This window comes from Hakea prostrata, chromosome 9 (genome assembly GCF_041222555.1).
Source record: "Hakea prostrata isolate BN-2017 chromosome 9, UWA_Hpros_2, whole genome shotgun sequence".
In the NCBI taxonomy this organism is placed as follows: Eukaryota; Viridiplantae; Streptophyta; class Magnoliopsida; order Proteales; family Proteaceae; genus Hakea; species Hakea prostrata.
Genome location: NC_142608.1, coordinates 2,768,481 through 2,788,988, shown reverse-complemented (window position 1 = coordinate 2,788,988; position 20,508 = coordinate 2,768,481). Strand labels below are relative to the sequence as shown.

Genomic DNA, 20,508 nt, shown 5'->3' with positions numbered 1-20,508 from the left:
TGTTGTGCATTAGTTGCATAACATTGAGCTGCCTGCCTACTGTCAATATTTAAAATATACTGTGCAACACTCATGCCAAATGCCCCAAGTTCTACCCGGACTAAGAGGATCTGGATCTTCCCATTCCATGATTAGTGGAAAAATTAGATGATTAGGAAAAAGACCACACCATTAATTAACCTTATCTGGGTCATGACTTTCAAAATCCCAAAAAAGAGGTCAAAGGCAGCTATTTTCCACCCAATCTTAGGCTGTGTGAGTTGAAGAAGCCGAACGGTTAGCAAGGGGCGTCAGAATCGCGGTCTGCGTGTAGAGAAATTGCGAGAGTGACCCTCACGATCTCTCCACTTCCATTCATCTTCAATTCATACATCTGGATCACCACATGACCTTTTCCCACTGTTCTAACTTCCTTGAGAACGGTCTCTTTTTTTTTTCTTCTTCTCTCTCCTCGTCTGTCTCTTACAGCCTTCAGAAATCAACCACCCTTTGCCAGCGTTAGAGACAATTACTATTTTCTTTCTTTTGTCTTCTCTGCTTTTGTGGGTCTCTATACTTTGTGGGTTTTCGGAATTTTTCGTTTTTGTGTGGGGAAGGGAGAGACAGTGGTTTGTTTTCAGTTCTGAGGCTTGTTGACAGGGGGGATTTTTCTTTTGTAAAGTTCTTATTTGTGTTTTATTTGGTGGATTCTTCTCCTTAGAGAAGACCCTTTGGTCTATACCTTCCTGGGCTTTCGTTTTGTCTCCGTGGGTTCGCAGGGTTTTACCCTCAGCTAGACATTATTGTTCATGAATTGTTGATGTCTTTGGCTGTTGGAGCTGTTTCAAGTTCCAAAAACATGGGTTTTGATGAAAGTGCAGGTGGAGAGGAGACGAGTCATGTATCAGAATGTTCCAAAAATCTACCACCACCAACTCCAACCCCAACTGAAGAAGCTCTGGCTTTGGTAGAAGGGGAAAAGTACAACAGACAGATGAGTGAGACCTCTCTGTATGCTACTGAGGAAGAAGAGGAAGATGAAGATAGGAAGATAGAATTGGGTCCACAGTGCACATTGAAGGAGCAGCTTGAGAAGGATAAGGTTGGTAGACATTTTTATTTTCTCATGGAGTTGGATTTGTTTTTGAGACATTTCTTCCGCAGAACTCAAAAACCAGCTATCTTATGCTCTTTTATTTTGTCATCCAGGACGATGAGAGTCTGAGGAGGTGGAAGGAACAGCTTCTTGGGAGTGTTGATCTCAATTCTGTCGGAGGTGCTCAATTTTTTTTTCTCTTTTTCTTCCCTGCTCTTAAGAATGAAAAATTGTTCTTAAGATTATCAGGCTTAGAGAACTAATGATAACAAGAAGACCAGTAGCCACCATTTAGTTAATGATAAAACAAAACTCCAAGAAAACGTGCAATCTTGTACTAAAATTGGCAAGATTAGCACGGAAAGATCAAGATTTTCTTTTACTCAAATTTTCAGATATGGAAAGCTTCAATTTTGTCTGGTTTCTCTTTCTCTATCCCAGTCTTCTTCTTCCTCCAAGTTCTTTGAATTTGATCTTCTTCCAATTAAAAATCCCCTTTCGCTGGGTCATTATGTAACTTACTTTTTAAGTTTTAATAGTTGTTATCTCATCTTTTGATGGGTTTGTCCATTTCTGCATTTTATACTGCATTTTCATTACCCCAAATGTTTTTTTTTTCCTTCTGGTTTTCAATTTATTTCTTCAACACAGAGCATTTGTTTCTTGTAAATTTTGGTTTGGAATTTAACTGTGGTTCTGTATGTAGAAATGCTTCTTCTGGAGCATTTTCCCTGTCTCTATCTAGATATCTCTTTATATTAATTGGGTGATGTATGCTTTGTGTTTTACATTTCTTGGGTTTTCTCTGGTGTAGAAACTTTGGAACCAGATGTTAAGATCCTCAGCCTTTCTATCCTCACTCCTAATAGACCTGAACTAGTTCTTCCCATCCCTGAGGAAGGAAACCCCAAAGGCTTATGGTTTACTTTGAAAGAAGGTTCCCGTTACAGCCTGAAATTCTCCTTCAAAGTCAGCAACAACATTGTCTCTGGGCTGAAATACACCAATACTGTATGGAAAACTGGTGTAAAGGGTAAGCTTCTTCTCCTTTCCATCTTCTTCAGAATTAATTTGAGTCCATTTTCTAATCGTTCAGATTGGATTTAAATTTTAACTGTTTCTGAATTTGTCTGAATGGATTAAAACATGCTCCGTTCACTCAATTTTTGTTTCAGTGGACAGTGCAAAAGAGATGCTAGGAACCTTCAGTCCCCAGGAAGAGCCTTACATGCATGAGATGCCAGAAGACACTACCCCTTCTGGCATGTTTGCTAGAGGACAATATTCAGCAAAAACAAAGGTAGGTTCAGTGACTTGGCACTTCCTTTTCTCAAATTTCTATACTTGTACAGTGATTTTAAAAAAAAATTTATAATGAAAAAAGAGAAAATATATATATTACTTAGGAAACACAGCTACATATGCTGTTAATCTCCCAAACATTCAATCCATTCTTCTTGTACAGTCCCTTTGGAAAGTAATAGTAGATAGATGTGATAAAATAGATTTAGATTTTTGGTATCTATTAAGCGTAGGCAAAATGTAATCAATCTTGATCCAGTAAGCTTTCAAGTGTTATCCATGTGGGGATGTCTAATTGCTATTTTGAGGAATCTTCATGATAATAGTTTAGCTCAGTTGTCATTGCTGTGATGAGTGAGTCGTTGGGGCTGTCATTATTTCTAAAATATGTCAAAGCTTTCAAGGACTTTGGCTGGTTGAAGCCATAATGATGGAACCCACCACATTGTCTACTTGTCAATCTGTGATTGAGGTTTCTGGTTGCATGTATGGTTGGATCACCCATGGGCATCATATATCAGTACCTTCTTAATTGTCAAAAATGGTGATCCAGATTCCAGACTGTAACATGGGACATGTTTATATGAGATGGAAACTATCTTAGTACTCATGGGCACAAGAGAGTCTACTCAAATCTTTTCTCATTTACTGTTAACCATTCAATCCTTCTAAATGGATTGTTTAAATAGAGATCTCAGCCTCATTGCTGATGTCCTTTGTAAGGACTTGAGTCACTGAATGCTGATTTGTCCATGACATTAAAGAAAAGCAAATAAGGCTCATCACTAACATATGTTTGTTTCTACATGAATTCAAGTAACTTGACATTGCTAGTTTTCTTTACGAGCTCAGCTGATTTTTATTGTTTTGTGATCACCTGAATGTTTCAAATCTCTGTTTTTGGTTTCAGTTTGTTGATGATGACAACCAGTGCTACTTGACAATCAACTACACCTTTGACATCAGGAAAGATTGGCCTTCCATTTAGCTGATTACTGTTGATTCTATGACGGCAATTCTACGTGCTCACCGCCCCCAACCGCTCTTTCCTCTTTCACTCTCTCTCTCTCTCTCTTCTCTATTTTTCCATCCAAAGAGGAGTTCAAAGTAGAAAGGCTAGAAATCCATTGGTGAATATCATCCTCATAATAAGAGAGCTATTCTCTGCTTTAGAAGTTTGTCTTTTCTCACTCCATATCTGCAAATTCATCAGTTGTTAAATCGTTTCTGTAGCAAGAACTTGTTAGCCATTTGTAAAGGACTAATACAGAAAATGAAAAGAGTGCAGGTAATGGGATTGTTGAATAACTGTTATCAGTTGTCACTTTTTTAAGTTTTAACTACTAAAAATCCCAGTTAATGAACATGACTTCTCAGGTGAGATCAAGTTATGCTTTAGCCTTTCTTTATCATTCTGATCTTTATTATATAATGAAATTGGGCTACTTTTTCTTTCTTTGTTATGCTTTTTTGCCTTTTCCTTTTTTGCTCTTTGTTTCCAAGCCACATGGAGCTTGTGGGTTTTCTGAAAAAGTGGGTTTTTGTGTAGTGAGTTTCATGTGAGGGATTTTATGTCTCTGAGGCTGTACAGATCTTTAGTAATTGTATCACATGCCACACACCTCCTCAGTCCTCACAAGAACTACATGAACAGACCCAAATAATGCTGGAATATGTAATCTTAATATTATGTATTCCAGCATTATTTGGGTCTCTTCATGTAGTTCCAGCATTATGGAATACATAATCATACCATTATTTCAGTGCCCAAGTATGTGTGTAAAAAAGATTCAGAACTCTTTGAAAAATTAATAAAATCAAATCCAAATCTGAGGTTGAATCGGTTCCTTCTTCTGATACAGAGGAATCGTATGGAACCATTCATTTTTAGTTTACCACTTGGCATGCACATAAGTGAGGTTTTTGCCGTAGACACAGGGTGTAGCAGCATTTGTTTGCAAAGGTGGGGTGGTAAAAAAAACATATGGGTCATATGTGTAGTGAGGTGAGGGAGAAGGAAAGAAAATGAAAGGGTTTTGTGGAAAAATAATGGTGGTGGGTCTCACTTTTTACTTTTCTTAACTTTTTCACAAAGTCTCACAAAATATGTGGGGTTTTAAAATGACTTGGGGTGGGAAAGTTGGGTTGCCACATCAGCAAACAAGTTTCTTTGATTTAAAAAAACTTGTCTTTCACTTTTCCACCCCAAACAACCAAATAATCTACTATTTTGGGATTTAAGGGAAAAGTAAGAAATCTACACTTTTTTCAAGAATTTTCCCACCCCACTTTTATTTCACAGCAAACAAACGCAACCTTATGAAAAAGCAGAAATTCCTAAATAATGAGAGTCATTTTTTTTTACCCAAAAAAAAAAACCACAATCATTTGGTTCCTGCATATGTTGAGTTTGACCAAAAAAAAAAAAGAGTTTGAGCTGAGCCAATTTATACCATTGTTTCAGTGGCCAAGTAATCTGTATAGAATCACATAGAAACCCATATGATCAGATTACGTTAGAAAAAATCAGTGTAAAAATCCAACTACTCTTTAGGTGAGAAGCACATAAAAAAAATTTTGTATAGGGGGCACATGTTTTCCATTCCCTAGACTTTGAAAAAATGAAATGTTTTAATATAATAATAAATAAATAAATAAATAAATAACGAAAGATCTGGTTGCATTGAAGCAAGTAGAGGGAGACAAACCTCCCGAAGGTAGGGTAGCTCCTTCACTAATATAAAGGACCTATCAGAGGATGTGCAATGCTGGTGTAAAGTCTTCCCTGATGGTTGATTCCACTAGTCCAACACCGTGACTAGAATTGAGTCAAATCAGTGTTGATTCTCAGATCTTCCTGGCAATGAACTGACCTTGACTCTGCAAAACACAAGTACAAATTGTTAGACACAGAGCCGATCTGTGTGGCCGGCGATCCATCTCCAATGATTAAGTTAGGACGAGATTCAAGAATGTGAGACTAGAGCTTGAGTTGCAGAACACTCTAGTTCACAGTAAAAGAGGAGGTGGGAAAATATGTTTTGAGCTCAACGATGAGTATCGACTCTTACCTCCTCACCCACATTTGCCCTATTTATGTCATCTGGTGTTCGAGCTGGCTTTCTCCCAGCTGTTGGACCTCTTGCTCTGATTGTATGGTTGAGAACTTTAGATCAGTGTTTCGATTTGACCGTGGGTTTACGTCTAACCAATGCGTGGTCCAAATGATTGAGCCGGCCTTGACTGGCGGTTGGGCGATTTATTCATAACACACAAATACATTAATAGAATATTTTTGTCTTTCATGAGAACTAGACAATCATGTTATATATTCATGTTTTGAAAGCTAAACAACCTCAAAATGATCCTATTAGCTTTTTTTTTCAAGCCCTCTCAACGAAAATTTCAGTTTTATATTACAGTTGGGGGGGGGGGGGGGGGGGAAAAAAGGGTTTTTTTTTTTTTTTTTTGATAAATCTAAAACCACCTTTAACATTGCAGATATTGAATTAGTGGAGGATATTCTTGTCCCTATTGAGCTTCTATCAATGCATATTTCAAAAATATTTCTTCTACATATAGTCATTTGTATTTATTTCTACTGCAACATAACTACACTTGGAACTTATTATGAAAAACAAAACCTTATTATTCATCAAAAAACATAAATGTAAATTAGCTTAGATGGCCCTAATAAGGTTTCTCCCTCTTGAGTATGGTGGATTGGTCTATTTCTGCAGTTTAGATTGCCAAAAAATATAACTTGGATTTCCGATTTCCCTTATTCTGTTTTTCGAATGAAAGTTGGTTTACTAAAGAAAAAGAAAAACTTCTATCATCAACTTCGAAGATAAGGGGACCCGCCTTTGCAAATTCTAGAAGCCTTTCTAAGTCACTCAGTTATCTTTGAGAAAGCAATAATTTTCGATTATGATTTCGTACTTACATCAAAATGTTTTGTCAAGAAACCTTCAAAAACGATGTTTTAAAGCTTTCAATTAAACCCTAAAGTTAAAAATCTGAAGTATCACTTTCCCACTGGTTGCCTCAATGGTCAGAATCTAATAGTTCTTTTTGGAGGCTAGGGATCAAAGTATTGTTACTTTCAAAACCATAACAGCCCTCTTCCAAAAAAAAAAAAAAAAAAAAAAAGCTTTCCTTTACGTGAGAATGCTATGACATATGAACACTTAACTAAAATGGGAAATAGATCTATTCAAACCCTTTTTGTATTATCATAGATCTTAGAAAATGATCTATTTAGGTCACTGTGATGGAACGGATCAACCTCTGAACCAAACACAAGACAAACATAATACTTTATAGAACTTTCAAACTTGCATAAAACATATCATTATCAAAGTGGACAATGTGTGATAATAAGACGTTATTGTGACTTAGTAACCAAGTTGGAAAAAGATACTCTAAATTTTCTTTTGCTATTTCTAATGTAATCTACTTTTCAATGATAGTAAGTTATGGAATTTTATATAGCTTAATTGAAAATATATAACTTCAAAATAAGACATAATGACAAGTGACTTTCAAATTTTTATGAAAATTGCTTCTTAACCAGTCCATTTAATAATCTTCCAAATCACTTCACAATTTCAATTAGAGAGAAAAATATCTTTAACTATGCATGGTCAACTTGACATACAAAAGAAGAAGAAAATATTGACTCATATAATACACAAATATTATGACGTTAAAGATTATTATCACGTTTTATAATTGACATCTTTTTATTTGGTAATTTATTTATATAATTTGAGTGATTTTAGATTTAGATTGGAAGATGCTTACATGCTTTCAAGTCAAGTAATAAGAACTATTATTATCATCCAATCCAAGGGTTGGTTCATTCACTGATAATGATCAACATGTCTTAGTGAAGGAATCACAGTTAGATTCGAACTTTGCTTAGCGATAATGATCAACATATCTTAATAAGAACCACGGACGCCTCTCCACAAACAAACAAAAAAAAGGGGCTATTTTTATATAAAAAAAATGAAGCTCATGACAACCCATAATCTAGTAAGCATATCTTCTAGTTGATGTATTTTGATACTAAATAAAATAAAAAAAAAATAAAAAATTATATATTTTGATTAAAACATGAAGCCACGTTGAGCAATCATTTTCAAACTTTCATGTGTTGTTGTTAATTCTTAATTGTTAGTTTGTCGTTTGTCCAATCTTGGAAGCCCAGAGAAGCTTTGCACTTTTCAAGTAAGTTAGAAGTTTGACTATTCAACAAATCTTTCCCTCTCTGTTTTTACTAGCTGGAGATTTTTAATTTTTAATTTTTAATTTTTAATCAACCAGGTTATATAGTGTAGGGCGACAATCTCCCACATTATCAGGGATTTATATTTAAATTTACTGATATCTGCTTAAATTGGATTAGTTTATCTTTTAGAGTAAGATTAAAAATTGATTTCAAACAATTTTAAGCTTAGTTATTGTAATATTAGTGATGGGCACTTTTTCTTGTAGTATATGTAATAGTCACCACTCATAATATAGTTATTAATTTCAAGAAAATAAAAAATATTGATAAGGTACTTTTTATGTATACAGAAAAGATTCTTGTATCTAATATAATGATTGATGTATAAAATTAAGAACATAACCACACTTTTTTTCTCATATTAAATAAGTAGAAGAAGAATATGTTATATTGTATTTTATATATAATTTTTCTTGTCAAATAGACCGACACTAGTATAATATTTCTTATTTTGATCATGTTGATTCTAAATAGGTATTCAAAACTTCTGTCGGTGTGTACGTATATCTTTTTTCAAATTGTACATACGTTTTCTAAAAAAAATCCTATACTTTGCACATTAGTACATATAGATGTCAAATGATAAGCTGAAATTTAAAGGATGATTTTAAATTTAAAAAGTTCAAAATAAGCTTATAATTTTGTTGCTATTTCATCCTATTGTTTGGTATCTATGTGCACTGTTGCACAGCAAAGAATGTTTTTTCGTTCGAGAAACTTTCTCATAATATATTATTAAAAAATACAAAAACTTTCTCATAATATTTTTTTGGGTAAATATAACTTACCTCCCCTCTTAGCTGGACAAATAGCACTTACACCCCCTCTTAGTTGGATAATATCACTTACCTCCCCTCTTACCTAGCAAATATATCAAACACCTCCCCTCTGTTTTCTCGGTTAAATTTAACTTTTACCGTTAAATATTTTTTTTAAATCCCAAATTACCCTGGCTAATTTTATTTTATTTTTTCATTTTAAACCCTAAATCACCGTAATCACCCTAATAGTTAAAAAACTAAATCACTTTCAATTAAAATAATTGTTAACAACCAAAACACCATAGTTAAAATCAAAATTATTCTGTTAATTTTCTTGGTTAAATTTAACTTTTACCATTAATTTTTTTTTAAAATCCCAAACTACCCTTGGCTAATTTTATTTTATTTTTTCATTTTAAACCCTAAATTATCGTAATCACCTTAATAGTTAAAATACTAAATCACTCTCAATTAAAATAATTGTTAAAAACCAAAACACCATAGTTAAAATCAAAATTATCTTTAATTATTAAAAACCCAACATATATATATATTTTTTTAAATTTATCAAACAATTAAAAAAACCCAAAATAGTAGTACGTGTTTAATTTGATCACTATACCCTTGTTTTTTTTTTAATTGCATTTTTTATTTTACTTGATAGTAGCAAGGTTCACTCTGTCGGCGATATATCGCTAAATTTGCCATATATAACTGTATTTCATTTGTTTTTTCGCCGATTTTTCGTTTGTTGTAAACTTTAGTACATCTCTTTACTAATTGTGTTAGTGTATTTGTGTTCTCTTTGCATATTTACATTAGTTTATATGAATTTTCCAAACTTCCAGTTTTGCCTGCATATAGCCGAACATGTGCCAATTATAAACTTTAGGTTAGGTGATGTTTTAGGTCAAAATAACACTCCCAATGTGTTTATTGGCCTCAAATGACCCGAATACCCTGAGGGGTTCGATTTTCATCACGCACTCGGTCGACTTTCCCCATGTTGCCATGTCGCCCCGGCGACATGGCAACATGGGTCGACATTTCGCCCCGGCGACATGGCAACATGGGTCGACATTTCGAACTTTGGATAGTAGTACGTGTGTTTTTAATTGTTTGATAAATTTTTTTTTTAAAAGGTATGTTGGGCTTTTAATAATTAAAGATAATTTAGGTTTTAACTATGGTGTTTTAGTTTTTAATAATTATTTTAATTGATGGTAATTTAGTAGTTTAACTGTTAGGTGATTACGATAATTTTGGGTTTAAAATAAAAAAAAAACTTTTAGCCAAGGGTAGTTTGGTGTTTTAGAAAAATATTTAACGGTAAAAGTTAAATTTAACCGAGAAAGTTAACAGAGGGGAGGTGTTTGATACATTTGCTAGGTAAGAGGGGAGGTAAGTGATATTATCCAACTAAGAGGGGGTGTAAGTGCTATTTGTCCAGCTAAGAGGGGAGGTAAGTGATATTTACCCTTTTCTTTTTGGATAAGGTTCATTTCGATTTATAAGGGAGCTTTTTATATTAATGCGGGGTAACCAAGACCCCAGGGAACTTTCTCATAATATGGCAAAATATAAATCCTTCCTATTGCATTATTATTTGTTTTTCAATTTTTTTTTTTTTTGGCTCATAAGAAATTATGAGAATATGGATACGTCAGTTATTCTAGGGATATGCTGGTAATTTCACCTGTGACTTTCGAAAGAAAAGAAAAAAAAAAGGAAAATTGCGAATTATGTGATTGGTGGAAAATTGACTTCACGATGGCATTATATGTGGCGATGGGAGGTGTTCTTTGTCGGCCTTGAGAGTTGTCGAAATCAACGAATGCTACAATCTAACGGCTCTGATAAAAGACATGCGGCATCTCCTTTCAAATCTTTTAATCATGCTTTACTTTTATAGATTATACAAATGATATATGATTAGTTTTGATATTAAGTTAATGGATTAAAATGAATTATGATTAGTCGGTTAAAGAGTCAGATGTCTGCAAGTGTGGAACAGCTATAGCCCCAGTTGAGTTGGATACTTAGTGTCTGGTGGGGTCCATGTCTGCCAGAACTAACCAACCATGCATTAATTAGGTTATTATAATTACCACGGAAATCCGTAAAATGACATGTTAATTACTGTTTTTAAAATTAATCTAATTTGTCTTTAAGCTTTTAACCATGATTACCTCGGGCCTTCTGTCACGGGATTCCCACTACATGGAGCCGTTAGTGCATGGAAAATCTCGCCCGTCCATTTCCCCATGCATTTTTTCATGTGAATCCAACGATGAAAACACAGAAAAGTCAAAGTCAATAAAAATTACATGACCTGCTCCCTCCCTCCATTGGCCCATCACAACTTATCAACTTTTCCAAGAAATATGTATTCTTTGACATTTCTCTATCGTACAATACTACAATACTGCATTATTGTAATTCAATTTATTTCTGGTTTTTTGAGTTTAATCGTTTAAAAGCCACCTCAATAACCCCCTTATAGTCTTGTGATTGGCTGAGTTACTTGGGTGGTGGTTTTGAGGGTTTAGAGTGAAAGGAGACGGTAATGGATGATTTCCAATGAGGGGCCGATAGATTTCGGCTACTCTCAAGGTAGGTGTGGGCCAAAAAAGTTTCATTGACACCCCTGGTGGTGGTTTTTCACAGGGAGCGAGTGTATTGGTTTCTGACAGTAGTGGGTAAATTTAGCCAAGGTGTAAGAAGAAGACCTCAGAGTTGGGTATGGTATGTGAACAAGGGTACTCCAATAATTTTATCTCTTTGAATTTCATGGAAATATATTTTAGTCGTTTAAACGGGAATTAACGGGCACTAACACCAATCCTTAAATTGCAAATTGTTTGAGATTAGATTTTGGAGACTCTTCATTCATCAATGATCAGAGATGAACCCGATCCTTATTATGTAACGTAATGTTGCGTTTGTTTGCAAAGGTGGGGTGGAAAAAAAGGAGTGGAAAAAAAAAACATATGGGTCCCACTGAGTGGGGTGAGGGAGAAGAAAGGAAAGGAGGGTTTTGTGGAAAAGTGATGGGGTGGGTCCCACTTTTTATTTTTCCCAACTTTCCCACAAAATCCCACCAAATATGTGGGGTTTTAAAATAGCATGGAGTGGGAAACTTGATTCAAGGAACCTTGTCTCCCACTTTCCCACCCCAAGCAACCAAACACTCTACCATTTTAGGATTTAAAGGAAAAGTAAGAAATTTACACATTTTTTAAGAATTTTCCCACCCCTTTTTTCCACCCCACCTTTATTCCAGCAAACAAACGCAGTCTAAAAGTATCAAAGTAGCGGAGTATCTCCCAGGAATTGATATTTGATAAATAAATTTCATTTATTTGATTATGTATTCTTATCCTACACGTACACGGTAGAGTGGCAGATTAAAATGTCGGTCGGACACGTAAGGGGGAAAGGGTAAAATGGGTAGAGAATAATGGGCTGATATTGAAAGCCCACCGCACCTGCGGTTAATTTTTCATGTTTCTACCCAAAATACCCTTTCGCTCTTGTAATGAGTTTCAAGAATCGGTTGGAATGGTTGGAACAGACTCAGATTAATTGGATTGGTTAATCGCGAGATTCTAGCCAATTAGGTTCCATTAATCGTTGATTAGTAATACCTATTCTAGGGTTAAGACATGTTTTGACCGATTTAGGCTCATTTCTCACGGCCCAGATCGGAGTCAACTGAAACCGATCTAGGACGGCATCTAGCTCGGTGGTTCGAAATAGGCTCCGATTCATCCGGTTAAAATTCCGGGTTTCTGGACGCGTTCATGCAATTAGCTACCAGGGGTAATTCTAAGCTGTATTCTGGAGTACCTACTAACCTACCCCCTTTTGTTTCTTCACCAGCTGCGACACTCAAGTCTCATCATCTCCTCAGCTTTTATATAGTCTCTTACTTTTCAAATCTCTCCTGCAATTTGTAATCTTCAGCATTTTTAGTCTCTCTTCTAATTCCTGCACTCATCTCTCTCGATCTCTCTCTGAATCGTGAAGTTAATATCTTTGTCAGGTTGATAATCTCTCACTCTCTCATTTGCATTTTTCGGGTTTCATTTAAGTACTTATCTTAAATTCTCATTTAAGTTTGTCTAGCTTTTTCTGCTTCACTCTGTTGATGTTTATGGTAATGGGTTTTTCTCCAATGTCGGTTCTGCTGCTTTTCTTGAGCTTATCAAGATCTAGTCTTTTTATTTCATGGTCCTGTTCTACTGTGTAATGTGGGTTTGTGGGTTTCTCTTTGGCTTTCTCTCTGTCGGCTGTTGTTTCAGTGATTTGCTTACTAGGGTTTCAAATAGATCACTTACTTCCCAAGATCCTTACTAGTGTGGAAGCAAGGGAAAAGGGTAGAAATTTGGATCTTGATCTGGTTTTCCCCCTCAGGAATCTAACCCTGTTATGTTAATTCTGTGGTGCATTTGTCAGATTTTGCTGGGATATTGTAAGATTTAACAAATTTGAGGGTTTGTCTGTTGCAGGAATTGGGGGAAAGAAAGAGTTTGCAGTGAAAGAAGAGAAAGGAAGAACAATGAAGGCTACAATGATTTTCGTGGTTACCAGTTTAGTTGTTCTGTTGAGTTCTACATCTACAAATGCTAAGACTTCTCCACCATTGACTCTTACTCCAGCACCGGCACCGGCACCAAATTACGTCAACCTCACCGATCTATTGACAGTAGCTGGACCATTCGGGACCTTCCTTGGCTTACTTGAATCAACCAATGTGATCCAAACATTCCAAAACCAAGCCAACAATACTGAACAGGGATTAACCCTCTTTGTACCCAAAGACAGTGCTTTTGCAGCTCTTAAGAAGCCTTCTTTATCAAATCTCACCCAAGATCAGAAAAAATCACTTTGCCTTTTCCATGGCTTGTCCGATTACTACACTCTAGCTGATTTCACTAACTTGAGTCGATCAAGCCCTGTAACTACAATGGCAGGAGGACAATACACTTTGAATTTCACTGATGTCTCAGGAACAGGTCGACTTAGCTCAGGATGGAGTAACACCAAGGTGAGCAGCAGTGTTCATTCTACAAACCCAGTTGCAGTGTATCAGGTTGATAAGGTCCTTCTTCCTGAAGCAATCTTTGGTGAAGCTCCTGCTGCAGTTCCAGCTCCTGCTCCTGCACCTACACCAGATGTTGCTCCAGCAGCTGATACTCCTTCAAGCGCAGCAGAAAAGGGTAATGGAACTTCTGCCAAATCTTCAACTTCTTCTTCTCACAGGATCATCAGTTGGGGTGCCTTGCATTACTTGGCTCTTGCAATGTCAGGTGGATTGATCTTGTTCTTTTAAGAGGAGATGATTTATTATGTGGATTACTACTGGGGAGTGTCTTTATTTGTGATGAGATAAAGAGTGTGTATTCATCTTTCCTTCTTCATTTCTTTCAGTTTAGTTTCTTTTTTTTTTTTGAACAAAAATATTTGTTGATTGAAATTAAGTTTTGAGGACTTGTTCCTTTTGTCAAATATGTTTTTGTTGATGTTTCTGCCATTACAATTTCTTGATGTTGGATTCATTTCTATCTCCGTTACTGAAGATCTGAAAGAATCTTGTGGGCATATATGGTATGTAAATTTAATAAAATATTCATAACATCAATGAACCAACTTCCTGGAATCAACTTGGCTGATATAATAATGAGGAGAGTTTCATGTTTACACCCTGTACATTCCATTAGTCGTCCTTTCTAAGCTAACTGTATATGATAATTTCTACAGAATGATCTGTGTGTATATATAATAAAAGCTCACTCACTTTTTTATTTGACCTTGTGGCACGGCTTGTCTGGTGCTTGATTTATAATAATGGAGTCCTGCCCATGGGCTGAAAAGCCAGCCTAAGCCTGAAATTGGGTGGGCTTCAGGTGGGATTGCAGTAGTTGGGATAATAATGCCTACCCAGCCAAGTTTTAGAGAAAACCAAAAAGATTTCCCTTTAAGCAATCTATCTTCGCTTTGTTTGTGTCCCAGCCATGATTTTTTTCTGTTTTTGGTGGTCGGGGGAGCCACCTTGACAGTCAAGTCAGCCAAGAACACAACAGTGAATGCCCTGAGCAGAGCATAGGTGAATTGTGAGTACTCATACCTGCTGGATTTTTGTGTATCCTGACTTGCACTCACAAAAGAGTCAGTACGGGTCAATCAGTGGTAGGTTGGGAGCCACCTCTGATAGTCAAGTCAGCCAAGAACACAACAGTAAATGTCTGATCGTGAGTGCTCATACCTGCAGGACTTTTGTGTTAGGGTTGTATAGATTTAACCTCTCTAATTCAGGCCGTGAGCTGCCCCGTCCATCTCATTTACCTTGTCATCTCAGTAGTTGGATGCGGCGGCTTATCTTTGGGGGCACGCCCTGCCTAGATAGGCAACTAGCTAGATTGACTCCCCATTTGGGCCGTTATCTCCTGAGAATCCAGCCTGAGTATCACGTCAAGCTTGGATAGGCAGTTATTTCCTTAACCGCTTCCTGCAGACGAGTGTGGATCATCTTCTTTGACAGGGAGCACTCCTGACAACATTACAATCACAAATTATGGGGGTTCACAAGTAAAAATTAATAAAATATTAAAAAAAAAAACACATCACCCTAATCTTGTGGCACCCCGTAATTCGTGGTCAAAGGCCGTCTGCGGATGACCTGGTCATGGTTCTGTCAGACCTCGCCACGTCATGCAAGTTGAACCTGGCCCCTGGTTCCCTGGTTTGGGTGGCTCAGCTGAAATGGTCCGATCTGGGCCTATCTCAACGTTTCCCGTTTTTGGACACCTCGTATTACAGGTGGAAATGTTGTTTTAATCTTTCTGAATTTTTTCCCCACCCTTCTAAAACGCAATTTAAAATGGTAGGACAAGATATTATATTCATTTTCTTTCCACAGGCGGAGAAGATAGATCTCATGAAAACTTTTTCTGATTAGACTGAAGAAAATCATTTCCATGAACAATAAAAGTTGACATCCAAATAAGTAACGATGAACTCAAAGTCCAATCTTTCTTGGTGTCATGTGATTTGTGTAACATTTCCATCGAACATAAAAGTTAAGAGCCAAATATGTAACAATGAACTGAAAGTCCAATCCTAATGTCATGTGATTTGTGTAACATTTCCATCGAACATAAAAGTTGAGAGCCAAACATGTAACAATGAACTCAAAAGTTCAATCATGGTCATGTCATGTTAATATGAAGGGTGAACATGGTGCTGAGGTCTTCGTTACAAGCACAATTTAGGGGTTTTTATTGGCGCTCTGTGTGGATGTCGTTCGCACCTATGGATATCATCTAGACAGACTCAGTTTTGCAACACTTGTTGTAAAAGAAAATCTAACGGTTGAATGAATGGCAATTTTGTAATTAAACTTATTAAAATTTTTAGAAAATTTTCAAAATTACATAAAATAGCCCTTGCTTGAATTGTACAATTTGCAAAATGAGGGTCACTTTCACAACTGCAACCCTTAAAAGTTCCTTAGTTTTCCTTATTTCCTCCATTGTTGTTGCCTTCTTTGTCATTCAATCTTCACTGGTTCACTCCGTCTTTTGGGAACCCTCATCCACTACACTTCTATAAGTCTCTTCATAGTAAAAGAAAGAGGTTGTCAATCGCAAAATTTTCACTTTTCTTGGAAGTATTAAATTAATGTGTTGTTGGCAAATCCAAAAATGAAGCCAATCGTACTTGAATTGACTGGAGAAAGCACATAAGGGTTAAAGTGGGCCAATCACTATAGATTAGAAAACTGCCTCCGATGCCCAAGTCAGATTTGGGAACAAACAAAGAACCCTAGTTGCAAGGTTTAGGTTATGAGAATTCCATGAAATAGAAAAAAAAGCTTATGTATAGGCAAGAGGGAGGAGAGCTTGTTCATGCTTACGAAGGGATATTTATACCCTTGTTGTTCATGCTTGTGCCTCTGCCCATGATTTTTTTTGTTTTTGTGGAAATGTTGGTTTGATCTTCTGAATTTTTTTTCATGTTCTTTCAACTGACAGTGAAGATCTCATCTAATTTTTTTTTTGATTAGACTGAAGAAAAGTATTTCCATGAACAATAAAAGTTGAGAGCAATGGGTAACGATGAATTCAAAGTCCAATCCTGGTGTCATGTGATATGTGTAACATCTCTGTGAATGTAAATGTTTTTCCTTTTGGTATGACATGAACATAAAAGTTGCATGGGAGCCAAATATGTAATGCTGAACTCAAAGTCCAATCATGGTATCGTGTAATATGTGTTATAAAGGGTGAACATGGTCCCAAGAGCTTCGGCACAAGCAGAATTTAGGGGTTTTTATTCGCATCTATGTGGATTTCGTTCATGCCTTTAGAGAGTGGATTTCAAATCTAAGCCTTCAAATCTATGGAGTCATTTAAAAATTAGTGTTTGGTTGGGAATGAAATGATATCTTAAAAAACTATTTGTCAGCTTTGCTCTCAATGATGTTACAACACAAATTATGTAAAGATGATATATAGGACTAGAGATTACAACAAGTTCATGAATCTAGAGATTTCAAATCTCTACATTCGACAAAAAAAAAATCCCATCACCCTAACCTTGTAGGTCCCCTTGTAATTCGTGATCAACAGCCGTCGGAGGAGACGATTTGGACTTGCCTACAAATATCATCCGACAAACTCAGTTTTACAACACTTGTCATAAAAGAAAATCCAAGAGTTGATTGAGTGGGCAACATTGTAATTTCAACTTATTAAGTATAGAAAATTACATAAACTAGCTCCTAATTGAATTAAATCTACAAAATGAGGGTCTCTTTCACAAGTCTAACTTGTTCCTTAGTTTCCTTTCCCCCTTTGTCATGGTTGTCTTTGTTATTCAAATCTTCAACGGTTCACTCCCTCATTTTGTAACCCTCCTCCACTACATTGTTATTAGTCTCTCCACAGTGAAAGAAAGAGGTTGTCAATCTACTGTCGTACCTGGAGGAGTTGGTTGCAAAATTTAACTTTCCTTGAAGGTATCAAATCGATGTGTTGTTGCCAAATCTAACTATCAAGTCAATCGTGCTTTAATCCATCCGAACATGTCCTGCTTAGGAGGGGTTAAAGGGAGCCAATCACTATGAATTGGGGAACTGCCTTTGATGAACAAGTCAAATCGAGGAACAATCATAGAACCATGGTTGCAAGGTTTAACCTCTTAGAATTCCATGAAATAGGAAAAAGAGCTTAAGTTGAGCGAAGAGAGAAGAGAGTTTGTTCATGCTAATGAAAGGAGTATTTATACTCTGTTGAGGAATAAGAGATCATTCAGTGCATTTCTCCCAGTTGTGAAGTTTGATAATTAGAAAGGTTTGACGTAGAAAGCTTGGTTCACATGTGCCTAACGCATGTCCAACTCTTTGACACGTGTGTCAGGTGCGACATATGCAGCCTTCAGATGTATGTTTCGATTCTTCATTGGTTGGCTCAAATAGAAGTGTCCAAATGTTTGTGTTAGGTGAGAATGACTTGTTTGGATCATTGAGGTAGCATGCTAATTTTTTTCATCCTCTGCCTTTTCAAAGTCCTGCAAAATAGTTGAGATTTTATCGAAAAATATAAAAATAATAAAGTGAAACCCATATTTAACATTTTTCTATAAAATTATTTTCTTTCTTTTCATTCTATTTCACCCCATTTTACAAAAAAATTCATTTATTTTTTTCATCTCTTTTTTCTATCCTATTTTTACAAACAAACGAAGCCTAAGTGACGGAAGTAGCCATTATTAAGGATGAGTATATGGTAATTTCCAAGCCTTCCTAACCTTTGGGGATTCTCGTGGTTTAAGAACTCATGATGGCCTGATGGGAAACTTTAGTAGCACTCATTAGTCATTAATGCTTGATTGTTCTACCAAAAATATATATTTGCTTCGTTCGCTCTTACAAATCAATACTGATCTTTCTACTCAAAAAAATACTGATCATTATTATTATTAATATGTTAAGGGCATGTTTGGTTACCAATTTTAAAAGCAAAGATTGCTTGACAATGGTTGCCAAGAAGCATACCACTGAACAAACATTCTTCTTTTTAAAAATCGAGTATGAGGGTTCTTTATTCTTTAAGCAAGTGACACAACAAATACACAAATAAAACTCAATATAAAATCTAATACAAAAAATGACTAAAAGGCAGAAAGAGAGCCTTCCTCCTCCAGGGATAATTCAATAATTTTCTTTTCCCATGAAAGTATTATTTTTATCAACAATTCTAATGATTGTTCCTTAAAATTTGACTATGAATGATTCTTTATTTTTTAAGCAAGTGATACAAGAAATACACAAATGAAATCAATACAAAATTTAATCTGAAAAATGATTGAGAGGCACAAAGAAAGGCCTCTAGGGAGAATTCAAGATTTTTTTTCGCGTGAAAGTATTATTTTCATCAACGATTCTAATAATTGTTCTTGTATTTTTTTATCAACCTATACCCGTCAACAACCACTAATACGTACTTAAACTTGTTTTTCTAAATCACATCTCAAAGAACTCTCTCTCTCTCTCCTCACATAACCCCACGCATGTGTAGGGCGGGGCACAAGTCCAAATCTGGGAGGGGTCTGATTTACAGGGGCGGTCCCTCGGAGATCTGCCGAATGTAATTCCTAATAGCCATGGAAGTATCTAATTAGGTGGCCACTTTCCTTATTCATGTATAACTCTACCAATAGGACTTGTGGGGACGCCCTACATTCGATGATTAGCAAGCCATGACCTATCACTCGTCCAACATTAAACACTCTAAAGTCTAAACCTTCATTAACCCCACTGTTCACCATGCAAAGATACACATTCACTGTTCATTCTTAGCATTCAGGCTCTATGATATACTATGCCTAGAGTTTCTCTTGAAGCTAATAGGCGTTTCCACTGACTTGATTGTCGGCAACATCCCCAAACCACTACTCTTTGGACGCATTATTTTGTAGGTTCAATTCTCATCCTCAAAGAGAACAACAATCAAGTTTTTGGAGCAACACCAACATCTCAAGTATGGATGGTTATCCTTAGAATGAGGCAACTGATCCAGACTCTAAATTGGTGCATTTCTCAAGTTCGAATCGTCTCCCCAAAGTGCTCCCCGACGGCTGTTGATCACGAATTACAGAGGGCTTGCCCATAGGGTTAGAGTAATGGAAACTTTTTGAAATATTTTATTATTTTTTATTTATGAACCCACATAATTTGTGGTTATGATGCTGTTAGATCCTCAGGGGAGATGATCCACACTCGCATTTCTCATGGGGACGACAACGACCCTAAAAGAATTGTGATAAGAAAATCATCTTTTGACTGAAAATGAAAACGCTTTTTACTTTTCTGACTCATTCATTTTCAATTGCAGAGGTTTCCCATTTGTCCGGGTTTTTTTTTTCTTCTTCTTGTTTTGGCCATAACAACTTTTCTCAAGTAGAGCGAAAACCATGTTGTTTCTCTCTCACCAACAGTTTGTTTTCTATCCAACCACAGGACGACACATCATAGGTGGAATCTATTTCATGTTTATGCGTCCGACGATATACCACCTAACAACCGTCCAATCACCGCCCATTCCCATTAGGTAGGGATGAATCTCCTAAGCATGATTCTAGCTAGTAAGCTAATGTACTTGATGGCAAGGTTTAAAGTATTCCACGATACCATACGATACTAGCCGAAACGTATCCATATTTGACTCAACCGATACGATACATATTGATACGTCTCTCCATTGAATTACACTAAAATACATTAGTTAGAGCGATACAATACTCGATACAGGACGATACGTCTCTTAAAATCACTTTACCGATACGCTATGCGATACCGATGCTTTAAACCTTGCTTGGTGGACCTGGTGGTGCATGTGGTGCCTAGTATCGAATACTACGTAAATTCCATTAAATCTCAGAGTTATAAAATAATAATTTAGGATCGAAGAAAAATTGATTTACTTCACTTTAAGCTGGTATAATTTGCACGTGCTCTTTTATGCGTCTAAAATTTTATAAGTACCACATGACTTTCATCTAACACTGAC

The 20,508-nt window shown here is 36.1% G+C and overlaps 1 protein-coding gene and 1 pseudogene across 2 annotated transcripts; both read left to right on the top strand.

Annotated features, from left to right (window-relative positions):
- Nucleotides 1-260: 260 nt before the first annotated feature.
- On the top strand, nucleotides 261-3,991 carry LOC149004045 (rho GDP-dissociation inhibitor 1-like). Its single transcript, XM_089169445.1, has 5 exons — nucleotides 261-1,081; nucleotides 1,189-1,255; nucleotides 1,890-2,108; nucleotides 2,251-2,375; nucleotides 3,288-3,991. The coding sequence occupies exons 1-5, from the start codon at nucleotides 800-802 to the stop codon at nucleotides 3,363-3,365; spliced, it is 771 nt and encodes a 256-aa protein (XP_089025571.1). The 5' UTR covers nucleotides 261-799; the 3' UTR covers nucleotides 3,366-3,991.
- An 8,331-nt stretch (nucleotides 3,992-12,322) lies between these two features.
- LOC149004044 (fasciclin-like arabinogalactan protein 7 pseudogene) lies at nucleotides 12,323-14,113 on the top strand (annotated as a pseudogene). The gene is made up of 2 exons (XR_016169931.1): nucleotides 12,323-12,479; nucleotides 12,946-14,113. The product of XR_016169931.1 is annotated as a fasciclin-like arabinogalactan protein 7 pseudogene (transcript).
- The last annotated feature ends 6,395 nt before the right edge of the window (nucleotides 14,114-20,508 follow it).

What these genes read in the sequence shown, in the direction of transcription:
- LOC149004045 (XM_089169445.1), top strand. Translation starts at nt 800, where the DNA reads ATGTCTTTGGCTGTTGGAGCTGTTTCAAGTTCCAAAAACATGGGTTTT. An exon ending in AGCAGCTTGAGAAGGATAAG is followed by an intron (nt 1,082 to 1,188) that starts GTTGGTAGACAT and finishes TTTGTCATCCAG; the next exon opens with GACGATGAGAGTCTGAGGAG. An exon ending in AATATTCAGCAAAAACAAAG is followed by an intron (nt 2,376 to 3,287) that starts GTAGGTTCAGTG and finishes TTTTGGTTTCAG; the next exon opens with TTTGTTGATGATGACAACCA.